This window comes from Melanerpes formicivorus, unplaced genomic scaffold (assembly GCF_026170545.1).
Source record: "Melanerpes formicivorus ecotype bairdi unplaced genomic scaffold, bMelFor1.0.p_v2 SCAF_290, whole genome shotgun sequence".
Lineage (NCBI taxonomy): Eukaryota > Metazoa > Chordata > Aves > Piciformes > Picidae > Melanerpes > Melanerpes formicivorus.
This window is the reverse complement of record NW_027142642.1, coordinates 253,357-274,737: the sequence shown is the minus strand read 5'-3', so window position 1 is coordinate 274,737 and position 21,381 is coordinate 253,357. Positions and strand designations below refer to the sequence as shown.

At 68.6% G+C, this 21,381-nt stretch overlaps 1 protein-coding gene across 1 annotated transcript; it reads left to right on the top strand.

Annotated features, from left to right (window-relative positions):
- Window positions 1-370: 370 nt before the first annotated feature.
- On the top strand, window positions 371-16,954 carry POLD3 (DNA polymerase delta 3, accessory subunit). The gene is given in 13 exon segments (XM_068170162.1): window positions 371-542; window positions 2,788-2,843; window positions 3,944-4,046; window positions 5,659-5,698; window positions 6,751-6,883; window positions 8,158-8,307; window positions 8,309-8,387; window positions 9,728-9,800; window positions 10,974-11,115; window positions 14,084-14,214; window positions 14,427-14,524; window positions 15,423-15,519; window positions 16,306-16,954. Coding segments are annotated over 13 exon segments (1,380 nt in total). The 5' UTR covers window positions 371-482; the 3' UTR covers window positions 16,524-16,954.
- Window positions 16,955-21,381: the final 4,427 nt, after the last annotated feature.

Below are 21,381 nucleotides of genomic sequence, written 5' to 3'. Positions count from 1 at the left end.
GGACAGAGTGGGAACGAGGGGCTGCGAGGGGACAGCGTGGGGCCATGGATGTGCAAGGGGACAGTGTGGGGACGTGGATCCGCGAAGGAGCAGCGTGGAGACGTGGATGTGCGAGGGGACAGCGTGGGGACGTGGATGTGCGAGGGGACAGCGTGGGGACGTGGATGTGCGAGGGGACAGCGTAGGGACGTGGATGTGCGAGGGGACAGCGTGGGGACATGGCGCTGCGAGGGGACAGCGTGGGGACGTGGATCTGCGAGGGGACAGCGCGGGGACGTGGGCGCGTCGGCAGCGCCGCATGGCTCAGCGGGAGCGGGGCCGGCCCGATGCCACCGCGGCCCGCGCGCAGCTTTTTGTCCCTCGGCGGGCGCCGTCCCCCGGTTGCCATGGCAGCGGCAGGCGGCCGCGGCCCGGCGCCGCGCGGGAAGCCGCCCGCCTGAGGCCTACCCCGGGCCCGGCGCCGCCGCCCGCCGCAGGCCGCCATGGAGGACGAGCTGTACCTCGAGAACATCGACGAGTTCGTCACCGACCAGAACCGCATCGTGAGTGCGGGCGGCGGGGGCCGGGGCCGGGGCTGCGTTTCGGGGACCGCCTGGGGCCGAGCCCCGCGGCTGGGGGTGCCAGGGCCCGGCCCTCTGTGGCACCTGGGGTGGCACCGCTGCGGCCCTCTGCCGGCATGGAGCTGCTGGGGGGGACGGGACACAGGGCTGGGGGGGGCTGGAAAAAAGGGTGGGGGGGGGCGGCAGCGGTGCCAGGTTTGGCAGCACATCAACACCTGAGATGACCCCGACCGCCCCCCAGCCCCTTCCTCCCTCCAATGCCCCCTCCCCATCCCTGCTCTTGCCCCCTCCCCATCCCCCCTTCTCTTACCCCCTCCCCATCCCCCCTTCTCTTACCCCCTCCCCCATACCCCCTCCTCTTGCCCCCTCCCCATCCCTTCCTCCTCTTGCCCCCTCCCCATCTCCTCTTCCTCTTGCCCCCTCCCCATCCCTCCTTCTCTTGCCCCCTCCCCATCCCCCCCTCCTCTTGCCCCCTCCCCATCCCCCCCTCCTCTTGCCCCCTCCCCATCCCCCCTCCTCTTGCCCCCTCCCCATCCCCTCCTCCTCTTGCCCCCCTCCCCATCCCGTCCTCCTTTGCTTCCCTTTCCTCTCTACAGTCTGGGGGTGCTGGGCACAGGATCTGGGGTGGGGGGCTGCAGTGCCAGGCCTGGCACCACAGCAGCCCCTGAGGTGGCACCAGGCAGCCCCCTGCCCCCCTGCCCCCCTTCCCCAGCTCCCAGCACGGCTGCTAACTGGGGGGGGGGAGGGGGGTTTGTCCCCCTGCATGCTTGGGCGGGGGGCTCAAGCTGAGCTCCAGGCCCTGCTCTGGGGGTGCTGGAAGTGGAGGAGCCCCCCAGGCTGTGGCCTCCCCCCCACTTTCCTCCCTTCAGACAGCCCAAAGCCCCCCAGCAGCTGCTTGCCCTCGGCAGGGGGAAAGCTGGGGCCAGGGCTGTGCCCCCCCCCAGCACTGCAGCCAGCTGCAGGCCATGGGTGGGTGCCCAGCCTGCCCTCAGCAGGATGAGGCCTCCCCCCAGCTTCCCCCGACAGTCAAATCTCTGTCTGCAGCCTGGGGGCAGGGCAGGAGCTGGGGCAGGTGGCTGCCAGGGCCTGCTGCTGAGCTTTGTGCCCCAGAAGGGGGAGTGGGCTTGGGGGAGCTGCTGAGGCACAGGGGCTGTGCCCCAGGGGCTGTCTGGGGGTGGCTAGAGGAGGAGAGCAAAGCCTGGGGGGGGTGGCAAGAGACCTTCCAAGGGCACCCAGTGCCAGCCCTGCAGCCAGGGGCTCAGGGGAGCCATCAGCAACCAGGTGAGGGAGAAGGCATCCCCTTGGCACCGATGCCCAGGGGCACGGGCGTGGTGCTGGGTGGGCAGCTGGCTGCCAAGGTCTGGGCTCAGCACCAAAGGGAGAGGTTGGAGAAGGAGCTGGGGGGTGCCAGGGGGCCAAGGAGGTGCCCAGCAGCCAGCAAGATGCCCTGGGGGAAATGCCAAAGGTGCCCTGGAGGGCAGGGAGCAGAGTGTGGGCAGCAGCAGGGGCAGGGAGGTTCTGCTGCCCCTCTGCTCTGCCCTGGGGAGGCCACAGCTGCAGGGCTGGGGGGCAAGAGCCTGGGGCTGGCATCTGCTGAGGGGTGCCCAGGGGCAGCAAGGGGCAGCCAGGAGGTGCCAGCAGGAGCAACTTGTTTGGGGTGAGGCTGCTGGAGAGGCCTGGAGCAGGCTGCCCAGAGAGGCTGTGGAGAGCTTCCAACCCCCCCTGGTGCCATGGTGCCCCTGGGCAAGCTGTTAGGGGTGCCCTGCTGGGGGGGCAGGGGGCATTGGGTGGGCTCCAGGGCTCCCTTCCCCTCCCAGGCTGAGCTCTGGCTTGGGAAGGATCAACCCCCAGCACCTCTCCTGCCCCTCCTGCAGGCTCCCTCCCTGGCTCCCATCCCTGCAGGCTTTCTCCCTGGCCTGGGTGGGCTCCAGGGCTCCCTTCCCACCCCCCCTTCCAGGCTGCACTTTGGGCTTCTCCTTCACCCCCTCACTCTTCTCTTTGTTCCCAGCTGCCTCTCCCCTGCAGCTCTCACCTCCCCCTCAGGCCCAGCTGCAGCCTCCTCTGCTGCCCCTCCTGGCATGCAGCTGGAGGTCTCCATGCCCAGGTGGCACAAGTGCAGGACAGTGCTGAGGAGCTGCCAGGGAGGGCACTGAGGGCTCCTTGGCTCCCCTGGGAGCTGCTGCAGGCTCTGGTGCCCCCCCCCTGAGGCTGTTCTGCTCCCCTGCAGGTGACCTACAAGTGGCTGAGCTACACCCTGGGGGTCCACGTGAACCAGGCCAAGCAGTAGGTATTGCCTGGGCAGCAGGGGCACAGCAGCCCCCTGGGCAGCAGGGGCACAGCACCCCCTGGGCAGCAGGGGCACAGCAGCCCCCTGGGCACCGGGGGCACACCACCCCCTGGGCAGCAGGGGCACACCACCCCCTGGGCACCGGGGGCACACCACCCCCTGGGCAGCAGGGGCACAGCAGCCCCCTGGGCAGCAGGGGCACACCACCCCCTGGGCAGCAGGGGCACAGCAGCCCCCTGGGCAGCAGGGGCACACCACCCCCTGGGCAGCAGGGGCACAGCAGCCCCCTGGGCAGCCTTGGCTGCTGCTGCCTGATAGGGGAGAACCAGCTGGGGAGTGGGGGACAGAGAGGGGGGTGGGCAGTGGGGGTGAGCCCCAACTGGTGCCCACTCCCCAGGGGTGTCCCCAGGGCTGCTCAATGCCAGCACTGAGCTGGGGGAGGGCTGGAGGCTGCCTGAGGCCTCTTGCAAATGGCACCAAGCTGGGTGGGAGCTGGAGGGGCAGGAGGGAGCTGCAGAGGGGCCTGGAGCCATGGGGGGAGGGCAATGGGATGAGGGCACCAAGGGCAAGGGCTGGCACTGCCCCTGGGGCACAGCCAGCACAGGAAGGCTCCAGGCTGGGGGCAGAGGGGCTGGGAAGTGCCTAGGGGGTTGTTGGCAGGGGCTGGAGAGGAGGCAGGGGGTGCCCAGGTGGGCAAGGAGGGCAGCAGCAGCCTGGTGTGGGCAGCAGGGGCAGGGCAGGGATTGTGCCCCTGGGCTGGGCACAGCTGCAAGCCTGGGGGCAGGGCTGGGCCCTTCCTTGCCAGAGGGCACTGAGAGGCTGCCCAGGGCTCCCTGGCACTGCCAGCACAGCCTGGGGGGGGTCAGCCCTGCTGCCTCTGAGCCTTCCTCCAGCTCAGTGCTGGAGGTGCTGCCTGAGACCAGCCCCAGCCCTGCCCCCTGGGGTAGCTCCACAGCTCCAGGCCTGCACTGGGGCTCAGTGCCAGCCACTGCCAGCTGCTCTGCCAGGCCTGCAGGACCCCTGGCACAGCCTCTCTGGAGGGAGGGGGAGTGGGGGGGGTGCCCTGCAGGGGGCTGAGCCCTGCCTGTGCCTGCAGGATGCTGTTTGACTACGTGGAGAGGAAGAGGAAGGAGAGCTCAGGAGCTCAGCTCCACGTCACCTACCTGGTGGCAGGAGACCTGCTGCAGAATGGACACCTGGTGAGGGGCTGGGGGGGCTGCTGGGGGGCTGCTGGGGGCCTGCTCACTGCTCCTCCTGGGCTCTGCTCTGCCAGGGCCAGGCCCAGCCTGCAGCTGTATCTGCAGCAATGGCCCAGCAGGGTGGGCAGGGGACGGCAGCTGCCCCTGGGGGGGGCCTTGGCAGCACTGGGGGGGGGTTCAGAGCAGGCTGAAGGGCAGAGCTCAGAGGGTTGGAATCAGATCAGAGGCCAGAGGCAGGCCTGGAGCCTGGGGGGGGGGCTCCTGGGGGCAGGCCTGGAGCCTGGGGGGAGGCCTGGAGCCTGGGGGGGGCTCCTGGGGGAGGCCTGGAGTCTGGGGGGGGGCTCCTGGGGGCAGGTCTGGAGCCTTTGGGGGGCTCCTGGGGGCAGGTCTGGAGTCTGGGGGGGGCTCCTGGGGGGAGGCCTGGAGTCTGTGGAGCTCCCCTGGGGGCAGGACTGGCTCCAGCCTGGGGCAGCATCTTCATCACAGAGCTGGAGGAAGGCTCAGAGGGCACCCTGAGCCAGTTTGCTGCTGGCACCCAGCTGGCAGCAGTGGGCACAGCCCTCAGGCTGTGCTGGCAGTGCCAGGGAGCTCTGGGCAGGAAGCTGCTGAAGGCCAAGCAGGGCAAGGGCAGGGTCCTGCCCCTGGGCAGGGACAACCTCCTGGGGCAGCACAGCCCAGGGGGGAGCCGCTGAGGAGCAGCTGCCAGGAGGAGGAGCTGGGGGTGGGCACAAGGAGGTGCCCAGCAGCCAGCAAGGTGCCCTGGGGGGAGGCCAAAGGTGCCCTGGGGGGCAGGGAGCAGAGCCCGGCTGAGCTGCCGGGCGCTGCGCTGCGCTCTGCGCTCACCAGGGGGCGCCAGGGCGCTGCTGGGAGCCGCCGGCTGGGGCTGAGCTTGGTCCTCTCGGGGTGCCCTGGGGCTGGGGTCCCGGTGGGTGGCAGCAGGGGAGGGCAGAGGCCCTTTGGAGAGCTGAGGAGCTCTGGGGAGCCACTGAGAGGGGAAGAGAACCTCCTGAGACCTTGGAGACCAAGCACAGCCCCAGCCCTGCCCCAGCACCACCCCCCCAGGGCCCTCAGCACCACAGTTCCCCAACCCCTCCAGCCATGGGCAGCCTGCCACAGGCCTGGGCACCCCTCGGGGGCACAAATTGCTCCTCAGGGCCAAGCTCAACCTCCCCTGCCACAGCCTGAGGCCATCTCCTCTTGGCCCAGCCCTCAGGAGCAGCCCTTGAGCCCCAGCTGGCTGCAAGCTGCTCTCAGGGAGCTGCAGAGAGCCACAAGCTCTCCCCTCAGCCTCCTCTGCTGCAGCCTCACCCCCCCCCAGGGCCCTCAGCTGCTCCTCACAACTTCTCCACAGCCTTCTCCTCCTTCCCCAGACCCCTCCCCAGCTTCCTTGCCCTGCTCTGGCCCTGCCCCAGCCCTCAAGCTCCTCCTGGCACTGAGGTGCCCAACCCTGCCCCCAGGCTTGCAGCTGTAGGCTCCCCTGGGTGCTGAGCCTGAGGGCAGGGGCAGAGTTCTTGGGACTCCTGCCTGGAGGCTTCCCCATGCCAGCTGTGGCTGGCAGCAGCAGCTGGGTGGTGCCCAGGGGCTGAGCTCTGCTTTTCTCTCTCCCTCACAGTGCCACAAGGTCGCAGTGGTGAGGGAGGACCAGCTGGAAGGTGAGAGCTGGGGGGCAGGGGGTGAGGAGAGCTCTGAGCATGTCCTCTTCTGGGTTCTCCTGTGCCAGCTGAGCCCTGCTGTGCCAGCTGCTTCCCAGGGTGGAGCCTCTTGGAGGTGCTCTGGGGTGGGCTTGGGCCTCAACTTGAGCTGCTTCTGGAGATTTACCTTTAGGTGAAGGTTGGCCTGAGGCAGCCTGGGAGAGCCTGGGGCCAGCCCCTGGCAGCCCAGAGCCCAGCCTAGGGGGGTGGGAAGGGACCCCTGGAGCCCACCCATGCCAACCCAACCCCCCCCGCCCACCCCCAAGCAGGGCACCCCCAGCAGCTTGCCCAGGGGTACCATGGCACCAGGGGGGGTTGGAAGCTCTCCACAGCCTCTCTGGGCAGCCTGCTCCAGGCCTCTCCAGCAGCCTCACCCCAAACAAGTTGCTCCTGCTGGCACCTCCTGGCTGCCCCTTGAGCCCTGGGCACCCCTCAGCAGGTGCCAGCCCCAGGCTCTTGCCCCCCACAGCTCCTTGAGCTCTTGCTGAGCATTGCTCAGCTCCCCTCTGGGGCTGCTCCTCTGCAGGCTCTCAGCCTCAGGGCTCTCAGCTGCTCCCCAGGAGCTGCTCCAGGCCCTCAGCCTCTCCCCAGCCTCCCCTGGTGCCCAGGAGCAAGCTGGGGCCAGGCTCTGGAGCAGGAGCTGTGGGGCCAGGCCCAGGGGGGATGGTTTGGAGCTCCAGGAGGAAGCCTCAGGGCAGAGGGCAGGGAGAAGGCTGAGGAGAGCCTGGCCTAGGGTGCCCAGGGCGGGGGGAGCTGCCCCCTGGCTGGCAGCAGTCCAGGGCAGGGTGTTTGGGGCTCTGAGCTCTGCCTGGGGCTGTCCCTGCTGGCTGCAGGGCTGGCACTGCCTGGCACTGCCTGGCACTGGGAGGTCTCATCCCACCCAAGCCCTCCTGTGCCTCCCTGGCAGGGGGCAGCAGTTTGGTGCCCAGGTCCTTGCTGCTGGGGTCCCCCCCCTTGCTGGGCAGGGCTGTGGGGGGCTCTGTCCTCAGGGCTCTCTTCTGCTTTGCTCTCAGGCCTGAAGTCCAAGCTGGCCTCCCTCTGCAGCCTCCATGTCTACAGCATCCAGAGAGCCCTGCTGAAGGACTCAGCCCCCCTCTACAACACTGACTACGACATCACCAAGGCCAACCTCAGCTGCTGCTCCAAGTGAGCCCTGCTGGGGGCCTGGCCTGGGGGCACACAAGGCCTGGGAGGGACCTTGGAGCCCAACCATGGCCCCAGCACCACCACCCCAGGGCCCTCAGCACCACAGCTCCAGGGCTTGCTGACTCCCCCACTGCCCTGGGCAGCCTGCCACAGGCCTGGGCACCCCTCAAGGGGCACCAATTGCTCCTCAGGGCCAAGCTCAACCTCCCCTGCCACAACCTGAGGCCATCTCCTCTTGGCCCAGCCCTCAGGAGCAGCCCTTGAGCCCCAGCTGGCTGCAAGCTGCTCTCAGGGAGCTGCAGAGAGCCACAAGCTCTCCCCTCAGCCTCCTCTGCTGCAGCCTCAACCCCCCCAGGGCCCTCAGCTGCTCCTCACAACTTCTCCACAGCCTTCTCCTCCTTCCCCAGACCCCTCCCCAGCTTCCTTGCCCTGCTCTGGCCCTGCTGCAGTCCCTCAGTGGCCTCCCAGGCCTGGCCCAGGCTGCCCTGGGGGGGGAGGTGGCTGAGTCCCCAGCCCTGGAGGTGCAGGAGCAGAGCTGTAGTGCTGGGGTCAGGGGTGGGCTCCAGAGGTCCCTTCCCACCCCCATGGGTGGTCCCCATGGCTCTGGGGGGGACGTGGTGCCCCTGGGGGTGGTGCCCATGGCTCTGGGGGGGAAGTGCTGCCCCTGGGGGTGGTGCCCATGGCTCTGGGGGGGAAGTGCTGCCCCTGGGGGTGGTGCCCATGGCTCTGGGGGGGAAGTGCTGCCCCTGGGGGTGGTGCCCATGGCTCTGGGGGGGAAGTGGTGCCCCTGGGGGTGGTGCCCACGGCTCTGGGGGTGGTGCCCATGGCTCTGGGGGGGAAGTGGTTCCCGTGGGGGTGGTCCCCACTCGGGGGTGATCCCTTTGCCCCTTCCCCCTCCCGGGCATCCCAGCAGCTCCTCTGTCCTTGGAAGGCTCTCTCTGACCTCTCCTGGGGAGGTCTCCTCCTGTGCCAAGCTCTGTGCCCTGCAGGGGGGCACTGGGAGCCGGGGTGGGGGGGGGAGGCTGGGACAGGGGGGGAGGCAAGCAGCAATGAGGAGGCTGCTAGTGAGGAGGCTGCTAATGAGGAGGCTGCTAATGAGCTGCTAATGAGTAGGCTAATGAGCTGCTAATGTGGAAGCTGCTAATGAGGAGGCTGCTAATGAGGAGGCTAATGAGCTGCTAATGAGGAGGCTGCTAATGAGCTGCTAATGAGGAGGCTGCTAATGAGGAGGCTGCAGGCAGCTGAGGGCAGTCTCCCTTCTCTCCCCCCCCCAGGTTCAGCGCCATCCACTGCGCCGCCGCCGTCCCCCGGCCGCCCCCCGCCGCCCCCCCCGGGCCCCCCCCCCGCCGCCGGCCGGCGCCCAGCCCCCCGCCCCCCCCCCCGGGCCGGCCCCAGGGCCCCGCGGCGGGCGGGCAGCAGCCCCGGGGCGGCGGGGGGGGCGGGAGCCAGGCCGGCCCCCAGGGGCCAGGACGGCGCCAAGGCGGAGGGCAAGGAAGCCTCGGCCGTGAGTGCCCGGGGAGGGGGCAGGGACCCGGCAGCCCTCGGGGGGGGGAGGGGGGCTTGGGTGGGCTGCCCCTGCCCTGTGTCCCCCCAGCGCTGTGCCCCCCCCCAGCCCCTGTGCTGTGCACCCCCTGTGCCCCCCCCCCAGCCCCTGCCCTGTGCCCCCCCAGCCCTTGTGCTGTGCCCCCCCAGCCCTTGTGCTGTGCCCCCCCAACCTCTGTGCCCCCCCAACCTCTGTGCCCCCCCAGCCCCAGTGCTGTGCCCCCCCCAGCCCTGTGCCCCCCTAGCCCCTGTGCTGTGCCCCCCCAGCCCCTGTGCCCATCCCAGCCCCTGTGCTGTGCCCCCCCAGCCCCTGTGCCCCCCCAGCCCTGTGCCCCCCCAGCCCCTGTGCTGTGTCCCCCCAGCCCCTGTGCCCCCCCAGCCCTGTGCCCCCCCAGCCCCTGTGCTGTGCCCCCCCAGCCCCTGTGCCCCCCCCAGCCCTGTGCCCCCCCAGCCCCTGTGCTGTGTCCCCCCCCAGCCCTGTGTCCCCCCCAGCCCTTGTGCTATGCCCCCTTAGCCCCTGTGCCCCCCCAGCCCCTCTGCCGTGCCCCCCCAGCCCCTCTGCCATGCCAGCCCCTGTGCTGTGCCCCCCCCAGCCCCTGTGCTGTGCCCCCCAGCCCCTGTGCCCATCCAGCCCTTGTGCTGTGTCCCCCCAGCCCTTGTGCTGTGCCCCCCCAGCCCCTGTGCTGTGCCCCCCCAGCCCCTGTGCTGTGCCCCCACAGCCCCTGTGCTGTGCCCCCACAGCCCTTGTGCTATGCCCCCCCAGCCCCTGTGCCCATCCAGCCCCTGTGCTGTGCACCCCCCCAACCCCTCTGCCCCCCCCCAGCCCTTTGCCCCCTTCCTCTATGCCTTCCCCCCCAGCCCCTGTGCCCTCCCCTGGCCCTCTGCCCCCCTCCCCAGCCCCTGTGCCACCCTTCTGTGCCCTCTTCCTCTGTGCCTTCTCCCCTGTGCTTCCCCCCCAGTCCTGCTCTCCCTTCACCTGGACACCACAGAGGGAGAGAAGCACAGAGGGGGCTGGCTTGGGAGAGACCCTGCAGCCTCCCCCCCTGCCCCCACACTCCCCCTGCCCTGTGCCCCCCCAGCCCATGGCCCTCAGCACCACGGCTGCAGGGTTGGGCACTGCTGGGGGCTGCCCCCAGCCCTCTCCCCCCTCAGCTCTGCAGCTGGGTAGGGTCCCCAGGGAGGCCAGCAGGGCTCTGAGGAGCTGCCCCTCGGCTGCCCTGTGGTGCCCTCAGGCCCTGCTGGGCTGCAGCCCTGCCTGGCACACAGCAGCCAGGGCAGGGGGTGTGCTCTGTTGTGTTGCAGGTGGCTGCAGCCAGCAGCAAAGCCCTGGGCAAGAGCAGCATCCTCAGCAACTTCTTTGGCAAAGCTGCACTCAGTGAGTGTGGGCAGGGGGCACTGGGACTGGCACAGCCCAGCCTGGGCAGGGGGCAGCCCCTGGGACCCCCAAGGAGCAGCTGGGGAGGGGGTTGGGCACCACCACGGGCACCAAACTGTGGCCCCTGCGACCCCTCCAGCCATGGGGACTCCACCACTGCCCTGGGCAGCCTGCCACAGGCCTGGGCACCCCTCAAGGGGCACCAATGGCTCCTCAGGGCCAAGCTCAACCTCCCCTGCCACAACCTGAGGCCATCTCCTCTTGGCCCAGCCCTCAGGAGCAGCCCTTGAGCCCCAGCTGGCTGCAAGCTGCTCTCAGGGAGCTGCAGAGAGCCACAAGGTCTCCCCTCAGCCTCCTCTGCTGCAGCCTCAACCCCCCCAGGGCCCTCAGCTGCTCCTCACAACTTCTCCACAGCCTTCTCCTCCTTCCCCAGACCCCTCCCCAGCTTCCTTGCCCTGCTCTGGCCCTGCCCCAGAGCCCTTAATGCCATCCTGGCAGGGAGGGCCCAACCCTGCCCCAGGATGTGAGCTGTGATGAGAGGATGCTGGAGGCCTGGAGCAGGCTCAGAGGGGTTCTGGAGTCTCCTCTGGAGAGCTTCCAACCCCCTCCCCCCCTCGGCATCCCTGGCCCCCAGGGCACCTTGCTGTCCCCCCAGCCCCCCCAGCTCCTTCTCCAGCTGCTCCCCAGCAGCTCTCCTCTCAGTCCAGCTCCCTGCTGGGGTCTCCCCCTCTTTGCTGGGGTCCCCAGGAGCCCTGAGGCCTTGCAGGCTGCTGCTGCCCCTGGAGGCTGCTCCTGGCTCTGCTCCCTGCAGGGCTTGGCTGCAGCTGCTGCCCCCCAGGCCTCTGCAGGTGGTGCTGTGCCCCAGGGGCTCTCTAGCAGAGGCTCTTCCAAGCCTCCTGCAGGGCTTTAGCTGCTGCTGAGCCCCCAGGGGTGCTCCTCAGGATGGGGGTGAGGCTGGCAGCCTGCCCAGCTGTGCCCTCAGCAGCAGATCCAAGCTGTGGTCCAGCCAGGGGCTGCCTCCTGGCCCTGCAGTCCTGCCTGGCACAGCTTGGCCCAGGCCAGCTCCCTGCACCCAGGACCCTCAGCTCTGGTGCCCTGGGGGCTCAGGGGTCGGCTGGCCAAGGCCTGGAGCTCTCAGCTGCCAACCTTGGTGCTTTGCTCTTCCCTTCCCAGACAAGCTGAAGAGCAGCCCGGTGCCCAAGGAGGAGAAAGAGGTGGCCAAGGCCTCAGCTCCTGCAGCAGAGCCAGGGCCAGGCTCCAGCAGTGCTGGGAGGAGAGCAGAGGCTGCTGGGAGCCAGCAGAAGGAGAGCAAGAGGTAAGGAGAGGCTCCCCCGGGGGTCCCTGTGGGCTCTGCACCCCCTTGGGGGCAACCTCCACGGGGCTGAGTGCCCAGAGCTGGGGCAGCTCCTGTGGGCAGCTCCCAGAGGGCATCAAGGCTGGAGAAATGCCAACCTGGGGGGGGAGAGTGGGAAGGGACCCCTGGTGCCCACCCATGCCAACCCAACCCCTCTCTGCCCCTTGCCCAGGGGCACCATGGCACCAGGGGGGGTTGGAAGCTCTCCACAGCCTCTCTGGGCAGCCTGCTCCAGGCCTCTCCAGCAGCCTCACCCCAAACAAGTTGCTCCTGCTGGCACCTACTGGATGCCCCTTAGGTGCCCCTTGAGCCCTGGGCAGCACTCAGCAGATGCCAGCCCCAGGCTCTTGCCCCCCAGCCCTGCAGCTGTGGCCCCCTCCTGGGGCAGAGCAGAGGGGCAGCAGAACCTCCCTGCCCCTGCTGCTGCCCACACTCTGCTCCCTGTCCCCCAGGACACCTTTGGCCTCCCCCCAGGGCACCTTGCTGGCTGCTGGGCACCTCCTTGTGCCCCCCCAGGTCACTTTGCTGGCTCCTCAGGGCTTTGCTTTCTCCCCCCCAGAAGCCTCCTGAGCTCTCCTCTCCCTTCCATGGCTCTGGGCACAGGGCAGGGGCCTGGCACAGGGACCCTCTGGGGGGGGGTGGTGGCTCTCCAGCACACAAAGTTGTGTTTGTTGGTGCCCTCAGCTGAGCTCCTGCCTCAGTGCCCCCTCCCCCTCCCTGGGCTGTGGCTCCAGCCCCAGCCCTTTGTGTCCCTTCCAAGCCAAACTGCCATCCCCCAGGGCCTCTGCAGGCTGCTGGGGGCTCTCTGGTGGCCTCTGGCAGGCTCTGGGGTGGTCCCAGCCCTCTGCTGCCAGCCCCCAGCACAGCCTCTCCTCAGCTGCTTGCCCTTGTTTGACAGCCCCAGCCTGGGAGCCAAGGGGCCTGGAGGTGCCACCTGGCAGCTGGGGTGGTGCTGGGGAGGCCCTGGGGGCAGCCTGGGGGCAGCCAGCAGCAGTAGAAAGCTTTCTTGTGAGCCCTGGACGTGGCTCCAGCTCCCAGACACTACCTCAGAGAGCTGAAAGCAGCCTCTCAGCCAGGCCTGCTGGGGACCACAGCACAAATCTCCTCTCTGCCAGGGGGCTGGGGCCAAGCTAGGTGAGGTCCTGGGCCCCAGGAGCTGCTGAGGGGCCAAGGAGATCCTCCTGGGCCCCAGGAGCTGCTGAGGAGCCAAAGAGATCCTCCAGATCCCCAGGAGCTGCTGAGGGGCCAAAGAGATCCTCCAGATCCCCAGGAGCTGCTGAGGGGCCAAAGAGATCCTCCTGAGCCCCTGGAGCTGCTGAGGGGCCAAAGAGATCCTCCTGGGCCCCAGGAGCTGCTGAGGAGCAGCAGAGATCCTCCTGGGCCCCAGGAGCTGCTGAGGAGCAGTAGAGGTCCTCCTGAGCCCCAGGAGCTGCTGAGGGGCCAAAGAGATCCTCCTGAGCCCCTGGAGCTGCTGAGGGGCCAAAGAGATGCTCCTGAGCCCCTGGAGCTGCTGAGGGGCCAAAGAGATGCTCCTGAGCCCCTGGAGCTGCTGAGGGGCCAAAGAGATCCTCCCTGAGCCCCTGGAGCTGCTGAGGGGCCAAAGAGATGCTCCTGAGCCCCTGGAGCTGCTGAGGGGCCAAAGAGATCCTCCTGAGCCCCTGGAGCTGCTGAGGGGCCAAAGAGATCCTCCTGAGCCCCTGGAGCTGCTGAGGGTCAGCAGAGATCCTCCTGAGCCCCTGGAGCTGCTGAGGGTCAGCAGAGATCCTCCTGAGCCCCAGGAGCTGCTGAGGGGCCAAAGAGATCCTCCTGAGCCCCAGGAGCTGCTGAGGGGCCAAAGAGATCCTCCTGAGCCTCAGGAGCTGCTGAGGGGCCAAAGAGATCCTCCTGAGCCCCAGGAGCTGCTGAGGGGCCAAAGAGATCCTCCTGAGCCCCAGGAGCTGCTGAGGGGCCAAAGAGATCCTCCTGAGCCTCAGGAGCTGCTGAGGGGCCAAAGAGATCCTCCTGAGCCCCAGGAGCTGCTGAGGGGCCAAAGAGATCCTCCTGAGCCCCAGGAGCTGCTGAGGGGCCAAAGAGATCCTCCTGAGCCCCAGGAGCTGCTGAGGGGCCAAAGAGATCCTCCTGAGCCCCAGGAGCTGCTGAGGGGCCAAAGAGATCCTCCTGAGCAGGACTGGCTCCAGCCTGGGGCAGCATCTTCATCACAGAGCTGGAGGAAGGCTCAGAGGGCACCCTGTGCCAGTTTGAAGCTGGCATCCAGCTGGCAGCAGTGGGCACAGCCCTGAGGCTGTGCTGGCAGTGCCAGGGAGCCCTGGGCAGGAAGCTGCTGAAGGCCAAGCAGGGCAAGGGCAGGGTCCTGCCCCTGGGCAGGGACAACCTCCTGCAGCAGCACAGCCCAGGGGGGAGCTGCTGGGGAGCAGCTGCCAGGAGAAGGAGCTGGGGTGGGCACAAGGAGGTGCCCAGCAGCCAGCAAGGTGCCCTGGGGGGACGCCAAAGGTGCCCTGGGGGGCATGGAGCAGAGTGTGGGCAGCAGCAGGGGCAGGGAGGTTCTGCTGCCCCTCTGCTCTGCCCTGGGGAGGCCACAGCTGCAGGGCTGGGGGGGTAAGAGCCTGGGGCTGGCATCTGCTGAGGGGTGCCCAGGGGCAAGGGGCACCCAAGGGGCAGGCAGGAGGTGCCAGCAGGAGCAACTTGTTTGGGGTGAGGCTGCTGGAGAGGCCTGGAGCAGGCTGCCCAGAGAGGCTGTGGAGAGCTTCCAACCCCCCCTGGTGCCATGGTGCCCCTGGGCAAGCTGCTGGAGGTGCCCTGCTTGGGGGTGGGCACCTGGGTTCCCTGCCCTCCTCTTCCAGGCTGGCATTTCTCCCTGATCTGAAGCTCTGTGCCCTCCCTGCCCAACACAGCTCCACTGCTTCCCTTTCCTTTCTCTGCTCCTTTTCAGTGGCAGCAAACTGAAGAAGGATCTGGAGAAGGAGAAGGAGAAAGAGGAGGAGGAAGAGGAAGTTCCTGAGCTGAGGAAGAGGAAGAGGAAAAGAATCCAACAGCCTCTCTCTGACAGCAGTGATGAGGAAGGTGAGGAGCAGGGATGAAGCTCAGGGCCCTGGAGGTAGAGGAGCCTGGGATGAAGGATGGTTGAAGATCCTCCTGTTCCACCCCTGGCCATGGTGCCCGTGGGCAAGCTGCTGGGGGTGGCCTGCTGGGGGGCAGGGTGGGGTTGGGTTGGCCTGGGTGGGCTCCAGAGGCACATCAGAGCTCTGCTCTCCAGATGCTCCTCTGCTTTGCAGATGTCCAACTGCCTCCCACAGCTGAGGAAGAGGAGGAGGCTTCATCCCCACCTCCTGCAGCTGCCCTGGAGGCTGAGCTGCAGCCTGCTGCCATGGAGGTGAGAGCTGAGGGTTGGGGCAGGGCCAGAGCAGGGCAAGGAAGCTGGGGAGGGGTCTGGGGAAGGAGGAGAAGGCTGTGGAGAAGTTGTGAGGAGCAGCTGAGGGCCCTGGGGGGGTTGAGGCTGCAGCAGAGGAGGCTGAGGGGAGACCTTGTGGCTCTCTGCAGCTCCCTGAGAGCAGCTTGCAGCCAGCTGGGGCTCAAGGGCTGCTCCTGAGGGCTGGGCCAAGAGGAGATGGCCTCAGGTTGTGGCAGGGGAGGTTGAGCTTGGCCCTGAGGAGCAATTGGTGCCCCTTGAGGGGTGCCCAGGCCTGTGGCAGGCTGCCCAGGGCAGTGGTGGAGTCCCCATGGCTGGAGGGGCTGGGGAGCTGTGGAGCTGTGGTGCTGAGGGCCATGGGGTGGTGGTGCTGGGGCAGAGCTGGGGCTGTGCTTGGCCTCCTCAGTCCCAGCCCTTCTCTGGAGCTCTCTTGGTGTCTTTCAGGGGAGGTCTGCCCAGCACTCTGCAGGGGCTCAGGGTCCATCTCACCCCCACCCCACCTGCCCCCAGGCTTGCAGCTGTGGGCTCCCCAGTGCCCAGCCCAGGGGCACAATCCCTGCCCTGCTCCTGCTGCCCACCCCATTGCTGCTCCAGCCCAGGCTGCTGCTGCCCTCCTTGCCCACCTGGGCACCCCCTGCCTCCTCTCCAGCCTCTGCCACCAACCCCCCCAGGGCCTTTCCCCCCTGCCCAGGCACTTCCCAGCCCCCAGCCTGGAGCCCTCCAGTGCTGGCAGTGCCCCAGGGGCAGGTGCCAGCCCTCAGTGCCCCTCACAGCCCTCCTGCCCAGCTCTCAGCTGGCACTGCTGGGCTCCTGCTGCCCTGCCCTGTGCCCAGGGCCTCAGCTGCTGCTTGCCCCTCTGCAGGGTGCTGCCCAGGCTCCAGCTGCAGGGAGGAGGAGGAGGAGGAGGCAGCGAGTGCTGAAGTCCAAGATGTTCATAGATGAGGAGGAAGGCTGCATGGGTGAGCAGTGCCAGGCTGGGCTGGCACAGGGGGCACCCACTGTCCTTCCTGCTGCCCCTCCAGCTCAGCCTGCCAGGCCTGGGGGGCTGCAGCTGGCAAGGGACCCCTGGAGCCCACCCAGGGCAGGGCCCACAGGGATGTGTCCGGGGGGGGGGTGGGGGGCAAGGGACTGGGGCTGGCATCTGCTGAGGGGTGCCAGGGGGGCAGCAAGTGGCAGCCAGGGGGTGCCAGTGGACCAGGGGGCAGCAAGTGGCAGCCACTGAGGACCAAGGGACCAGGGGGCAGCAAGTGGCAGCCAGGGGGTGGCAGGGGGCAGCAAGTGGCAGGCACTGAGTGCCAAGGGACCAGGGGGCAGCAAGTGGTGGCCAGGGGGTGGCAGGGGGCAGCCAGAGGGTGGCAGGGGGCAAGTGGGCAGCAAATGGCAGCCAGGGGGTGCCAAGGGACCAGGGGGCAGCAAGTGGCAGCCAATGAGTGCCAAGGGGCAAGGGGGCAGCAAGTGGCAGCCATGGGGTGCCAAGGGGCAAGGGGGGCAGCAAGTGGCAGCCAATGAGTGCCAAGGGGCAAGGGGGCAGCAAGTGGCAGCCAGGGGGTGCCAAGGGATCAGGGGGCAGCAAGTGGCAGCCAATGAGTGCCAAGGGGCAAGGGGGCAGCAAGTGGCAGCCAGGGGGTGCCAAGGGGGCAGCAAGGGGCAGCTGGGGAGGCCATGGGGGGTGGGCAGCTGTGTGGTGCAGCTGGCAGGGGCTGTGCCCTCACTGCCCCTGCCCTGTGCCCTCCCTTTGTGCCCAGTGACAGAGAAGGTCTACGAGAGCGAGTCCTGCAGTGCCAGCGAGGAGGAGGAGCAGCCCTGTGCCCCCCTGGCACCAGCTGTGCCCAGGGCCCCTGCCCTGCCCCCCAGGAGGGAGCCCAAGGAGGAGAGGAAGAGCCAGAAGAGAGCAGCAGCTGCCAGCAGTGCCAGCAGGGCCAGCAGGCAGCCCTCCATCATGGGCTTCCTGCACAGGAAGTGAGCTGGCACCCCCTCTGCCCGCCTGGGGCAGTGCCCAGCTGTGCCCTCTGACCCCCCCCGGGGTGTGCCCTGTGCTGGGGCAGTGCCCAGCTGTGCCCCCTGCCCTGCCCCAGGGGCTGCTGCTGGCTGTGTGAGGTGCCCCCTGGCACTGTCCTGGGCACCTCTGAGCAGCCTGGCACCCACCAGCTAGGAGCTATGCCCAGAGGAGCTCCTGGCAGCCCTCAAGACCTTCAGCTGGGACTCCTGGGGGGCTGCTGGGTGCCCACTGAGTGCCCACCGGAGCTGGGGCCCTCCTGGTGCCCCTCTGTCAGCCTCCAGGCAGAGCCTGGGGGCAGCTGCAGGGCACTCAGCAGGCAGAGCTGGGCAGCAGGGCCCAGGGCTGGCGCTGCCCCTAGGCACAGCAGCTCACAATAAACCTGCCAGGCCCTCCTCCTTCCTCCTCCTCTTCCTCTCTGGGGGGGCTCAGGGCACCTCTGGGGGGGCAGGACCCTATTGGATGGGCACAGGAAGGTGCCAGCCTCCCCTCAGCCTGCCCTGCAGTGGCACTGGCAGGGCAAGGCCCCAGGGGCTGCACAGCCAGGAAGGGGCAGCTCTGGGGGCACCCCTGGGTGCTGCTCTGAGGGCACCTCTGGGTCTCAGCTCTGAGGGCACCTCTGGGTGCTGCTCTGAGGGCACCTCTGGGTGCTGCTCTGAGGGCACCTCTGGGTCCCTGCTCTGAGGGCACCTCTGGGTCTCAGCTCTGAGGGCACCTCTGGGTGCTGCTCTGAGGGCACCTCTGGGTCCCTGCTCTGAGGGCACCTCTGGGTCTCAGCTCTGAGGGCACCTCTGGGTCCCAGCTCTGAGGGCACCTCTGGGTCCCTGCTCTGAGGGCACCTCTGGGTCTCAGCTCTGAGGGCACCTCTGGGTGCTGCTCTGAGGGCACCTCTGGGTCCCAGCTCTGAGGGCACCTCTGGGTGCTTCTCTGGGGGCACCTCTGGGTCCCAGCTCTGAGGGCACCTCTGGGTCCCAGCTCTGAGGGCACCTCTGGGTGCTTCTCTGGGGGCACCTCTGGGTGCTGCTCTGAGGCCACCTCTGGGTCCCTGCTCTGAGGACACCTCTGGGTGCTGCTCTGAGGCCACCTCTGGGTCCCTGCTCTGAGGGCACCTCTGGGTCCAGCTCTGAGGGCACCTCTGGGTGCTGCTGTGAGGGGCAGCCCTGGGGGCCCTGAGGTGGTCTCCAGCCTCCCCCTGGGTGCCTCAGGAAGCCTCTCCCTGGCTGCCAACCCTTTAGCAGCCCCGGAGGGGGCATCCAAGGAGCTGGAGGCCACCCCCTGGGGGCTGGCAGCTGCTGGAGGAGGAAGAGGAGGAGGAGGATGAGGTCATTGACTTGGGAAGGGCTGAGGAGCACCTCAGGTCCTGCAGACATGAGGTCACCTTCCTGAGGAAGAGGAGGGAGCGGGGGTGGAGGGGAGGCAGCAGCAGAGGACACTGAGGGCCCTGTCAGGAGCTGCCAGCAGGGCCTTGCTGCCCCCTGAGATGCCCTCAGCCAGCTGGCACAGGGTGCCCTGAAGTGCTCTGCCTGCAGCCACCCAGGGGAAGCTCTCAGCCACACTCTGGGGCAGGGAGAGGGCTTGGAGCCCATGGAGAGCAACCACGGCCCCCAGCACCACCCCCCATGGCCCTCAGCACCACAGCTCCAGGGCTTGCTGACTCCCCCACTGCCCTGGGCAGCCTGCCACAGGCCTGGGCACCCCTCAAGGAGCACAAATTGCTCCTCAGGGCCAAGCTCAACCTCCCCTGCCACAACCTGAGGGCTGGGCCAAGAGGAGATGGCCTCAGGAGCAGCCCTTGAGCCCCAGCTGGCTGCAAGCTGCTCTGAGGGAGCTGCAGAGAGCCACAAGGTCTCCCCTCAGCCTCCTCTGCTGCAGCCTCAACCCCCCCAGGGCCCTCAGCTGCTCCTCACAACTTCTCCACAGCCTTCTCCTCCTTCCCCAGACCCCTCCCCAGCTTCCTTGCCCTGCCCTCCATGACCTCCTGGCAGGAAGGAGGCCAACCCTGCCCCCAGGCTTGCAGCTGGCATCTGTCCAGGAGCACCAAGGGGCACCCAAGGGGCAGCCAGGAGGTGCCAGCAGGAGCAACTTGTTTGGGGTGAGGCTGCTGGAGAGGCCTGGAGCAGGCTGCCCAGAGAGGCTGTGGAGAGCTTCCAACCCCCCCTGGTGCCATGGTGCCCCTGGGCAAGCTGCTGGGGGTGCCCCTGGCCTGGGGGGCTCCAGGAGCTGCAGGGGCTTGGAGCAGCCTCCTCATGTCCCTATCAGCCCAGAGCCTGCCCAGGAGCTGCTGGGGCTTGGAGCAGCCTCCTCAGCTCCTTATCAGCCCAGAGCCTGCCCAGGAGCTGCTGGGGCTTGGAGCAGCCTCCTCAGCTCCTTATCAGCCCAGAGCCTGCCCAGGAGCTGCTGGGGCTTGGAGCTTCCATGAGCAGAGGTCACCTTGCCCAGGACCTCCTGCACCAGCCCAGGGCAGCTGGCACCAAGCAGACCCCAGCCAGGAGGGCAGGCAGGGAGCAGCTCACCCCAAGGGTCCTGAGCAGCACAGCCCCAGGGCTTGGAGGTCCCTCTGGCCCTGTGGACTCCACCCCTGCCCTGGGCAGGCTGTGCCAGGCCTGGGCATGGCAGCATGGATGGGCACAACTGGATGACCTTGGAGGGCTTGGAGTTGGATGAGCCTCAGCCTCCCCCCGGCCTTCAGCACCCCCAGGTGAAGCCCAGCCTGGCACTGGGGGGTGCCATGGGGGTGCCCCCAGGTGAAGCCCAGCAGGGCTTTGGGAGGTGTCATGGGGGTGCCCCCCAGCAGGGCTCTGGGAGGAGCAGCCCTGGGGGTCCCCAGCCTCAGACCTGCTCACAGTGAGCCCTTTGTAGCCCCCTGGCAGCCCCTCCTGCACCACTCAGCAGCTTGCTTGGGCACCCCCCCAGTACCCCAGGCCCTCCCCTCTGCCAGCCTGGCTCTGCCCCCAGCCTCTCCTGCCCTCCCTGTGCCCAGCCCAGGCCCTCCTCCAGCCCTCAGCAGGCTGTGGACCCCAGCCCGCTGGTGCAGGATGGGCCCCTGGTGCTGAGCACAGCACCCACGGGTGGGCTCTGCACCCCCCCAGGAGCCTCAGCCCAGCCCTGAGGACGCTGCCTGGGGGAGCCCAAGGGAGCAGGGGCCGGGGGGGGGGGAGGGGATCCTCCTCAGCAGGATGGGGATCCCCTCCCATGGGCTTGAGGCTCCTGCTCCACCGGGGTGGGGGCTCACACCCCCCCTGGGGGGAGGCTGCCACCCCGCCAGTATGAGGGTCCCAGCCCCCTGGGGTGAGGGTCTCACCTTACTGGCTGAGGGTCTTCCCTGCCCCCCAGCTTGAGGCTTCCACCCCCCCCGGGATCAGGGTCCCATCCCCCCCGGAGCCAGGGGCCCACCCTACGGGGGTGAGAGTCTCACCTCCCCATTCTGAGGGTCCCACCCCCCTGGGGGGAGGCTCTGCCCCCTCCCTCCCTACTCCCCGAGCACCGAACCCCCCCCCCCCAAGATGGGAGCCCCAAGCCCAGGCTGGGTCCCGGCGCCGCCCCCGAGGAGGAGGAGGCAGAAGAGGCTGAACCAAGAGAGCTTTAATCAGCTGCAGAGGCTCCGGGGGGGGCAGGGGAGAAGAAACCGAAAGGGAGGGAGAGGGGCGGGGGAGGGGCAGAGGGGGAGGGAGAGAGAGGGAGAGGGAGGCTGCTGTGGGGGGAGGGAGAGGGAGAAGGAGAGGGAGGCTACTGGAGGGAGAGGGGGACGAAGGGGGGAGGGGGAGAGGGAGGGAGAGGGAAACTGCTGTGGGGGAGGGGAGAGGGAGGCTGCTAGAGGGAGAGAGGCAGAGGGGGAGGGAGAGGGAGGCTGCTGCAGGGAGAAGGGAGAGGGAGGCTGCTGCAGGGAGAAGGGAGAGGGAGGCTGCTGCAGGGAGAAGGGAGAGGGAGGCTGCTGCAGGGAGAAGGGAGAGGGAGGCTGCTGCAGGGAGAAGGAAGAAGGAGACTGCTGGAGAGAGAAGGGAGAGGGAGGCTGCTGCAGGGAGAAGGGAGAGAGGCTGCTGCAGGGAGAAGGGAGAGGGAGGCTGCTGCAGGGAGAAGAGAGAGAGGCAGGGAGAAGGGAGAGAGGCTGCTGCAGGGAGAAGGAAGAAGGAGACTGCTGGAGAGAGAAGGGAGAGGGAGGCTGCTGCAGGGAGAAGGGAGAGAGGCTGCTGCAGGGAGAAGGGAGAGGGAGGCTGCTGCAGGGAGAAGGGAGAGGGAGGCTGCTGCAGTGGAGAAGGGAGAGGGAGGCTGCTGCAGGGAGAAGGGAGAGAGGCTGCTGCAGGGAGAAGGGAGAGGGAGGCTGCTGCAGGGAGAAGAGAGAGAGGCAGGGAGAAGGGAGAGAGGCTGCTGCAGGGAGAAGGAAGAAGGAGACTGCTGGAGAGAGAAGGGAGAGGGAGGCTGCTGCAGGGAGAAGGGAGAGAGGCTGCTGCAGGGAGAAGGGAGAGGGAGGCTGCTGCAGGGAGAAGGGAGAGAGGCTGCTGCAGGGAGAAGGGAGAGGGAGGCTGCTGCAGGGAGAAGAGAGAGAGGCAGGGAGAAGGGAGAGAGGCTGCTGGAGGGAGAAGGGAGAGGGAGGCTGCTGCTGGTGCTGGGGGCAGGGGCAGGCAGGATGGGGTCTGCCCTGGTGCTGGGGGCTGGTGCTGGGGGCAGGGGCAGGCAGGATGGGATCTGCTCTGGTGCTGGGGGCTGGTGCTGGGTCAGGAGCAGGGGCTGGGCCCCGCTCTGCTCCCAGCCGGCTCCTGAGGCGGCTGCAGGCTCCAGCTGGCACCGCCGGGGCTCCGGTGCCAACCACCTGCCCTGGCACCGGCTG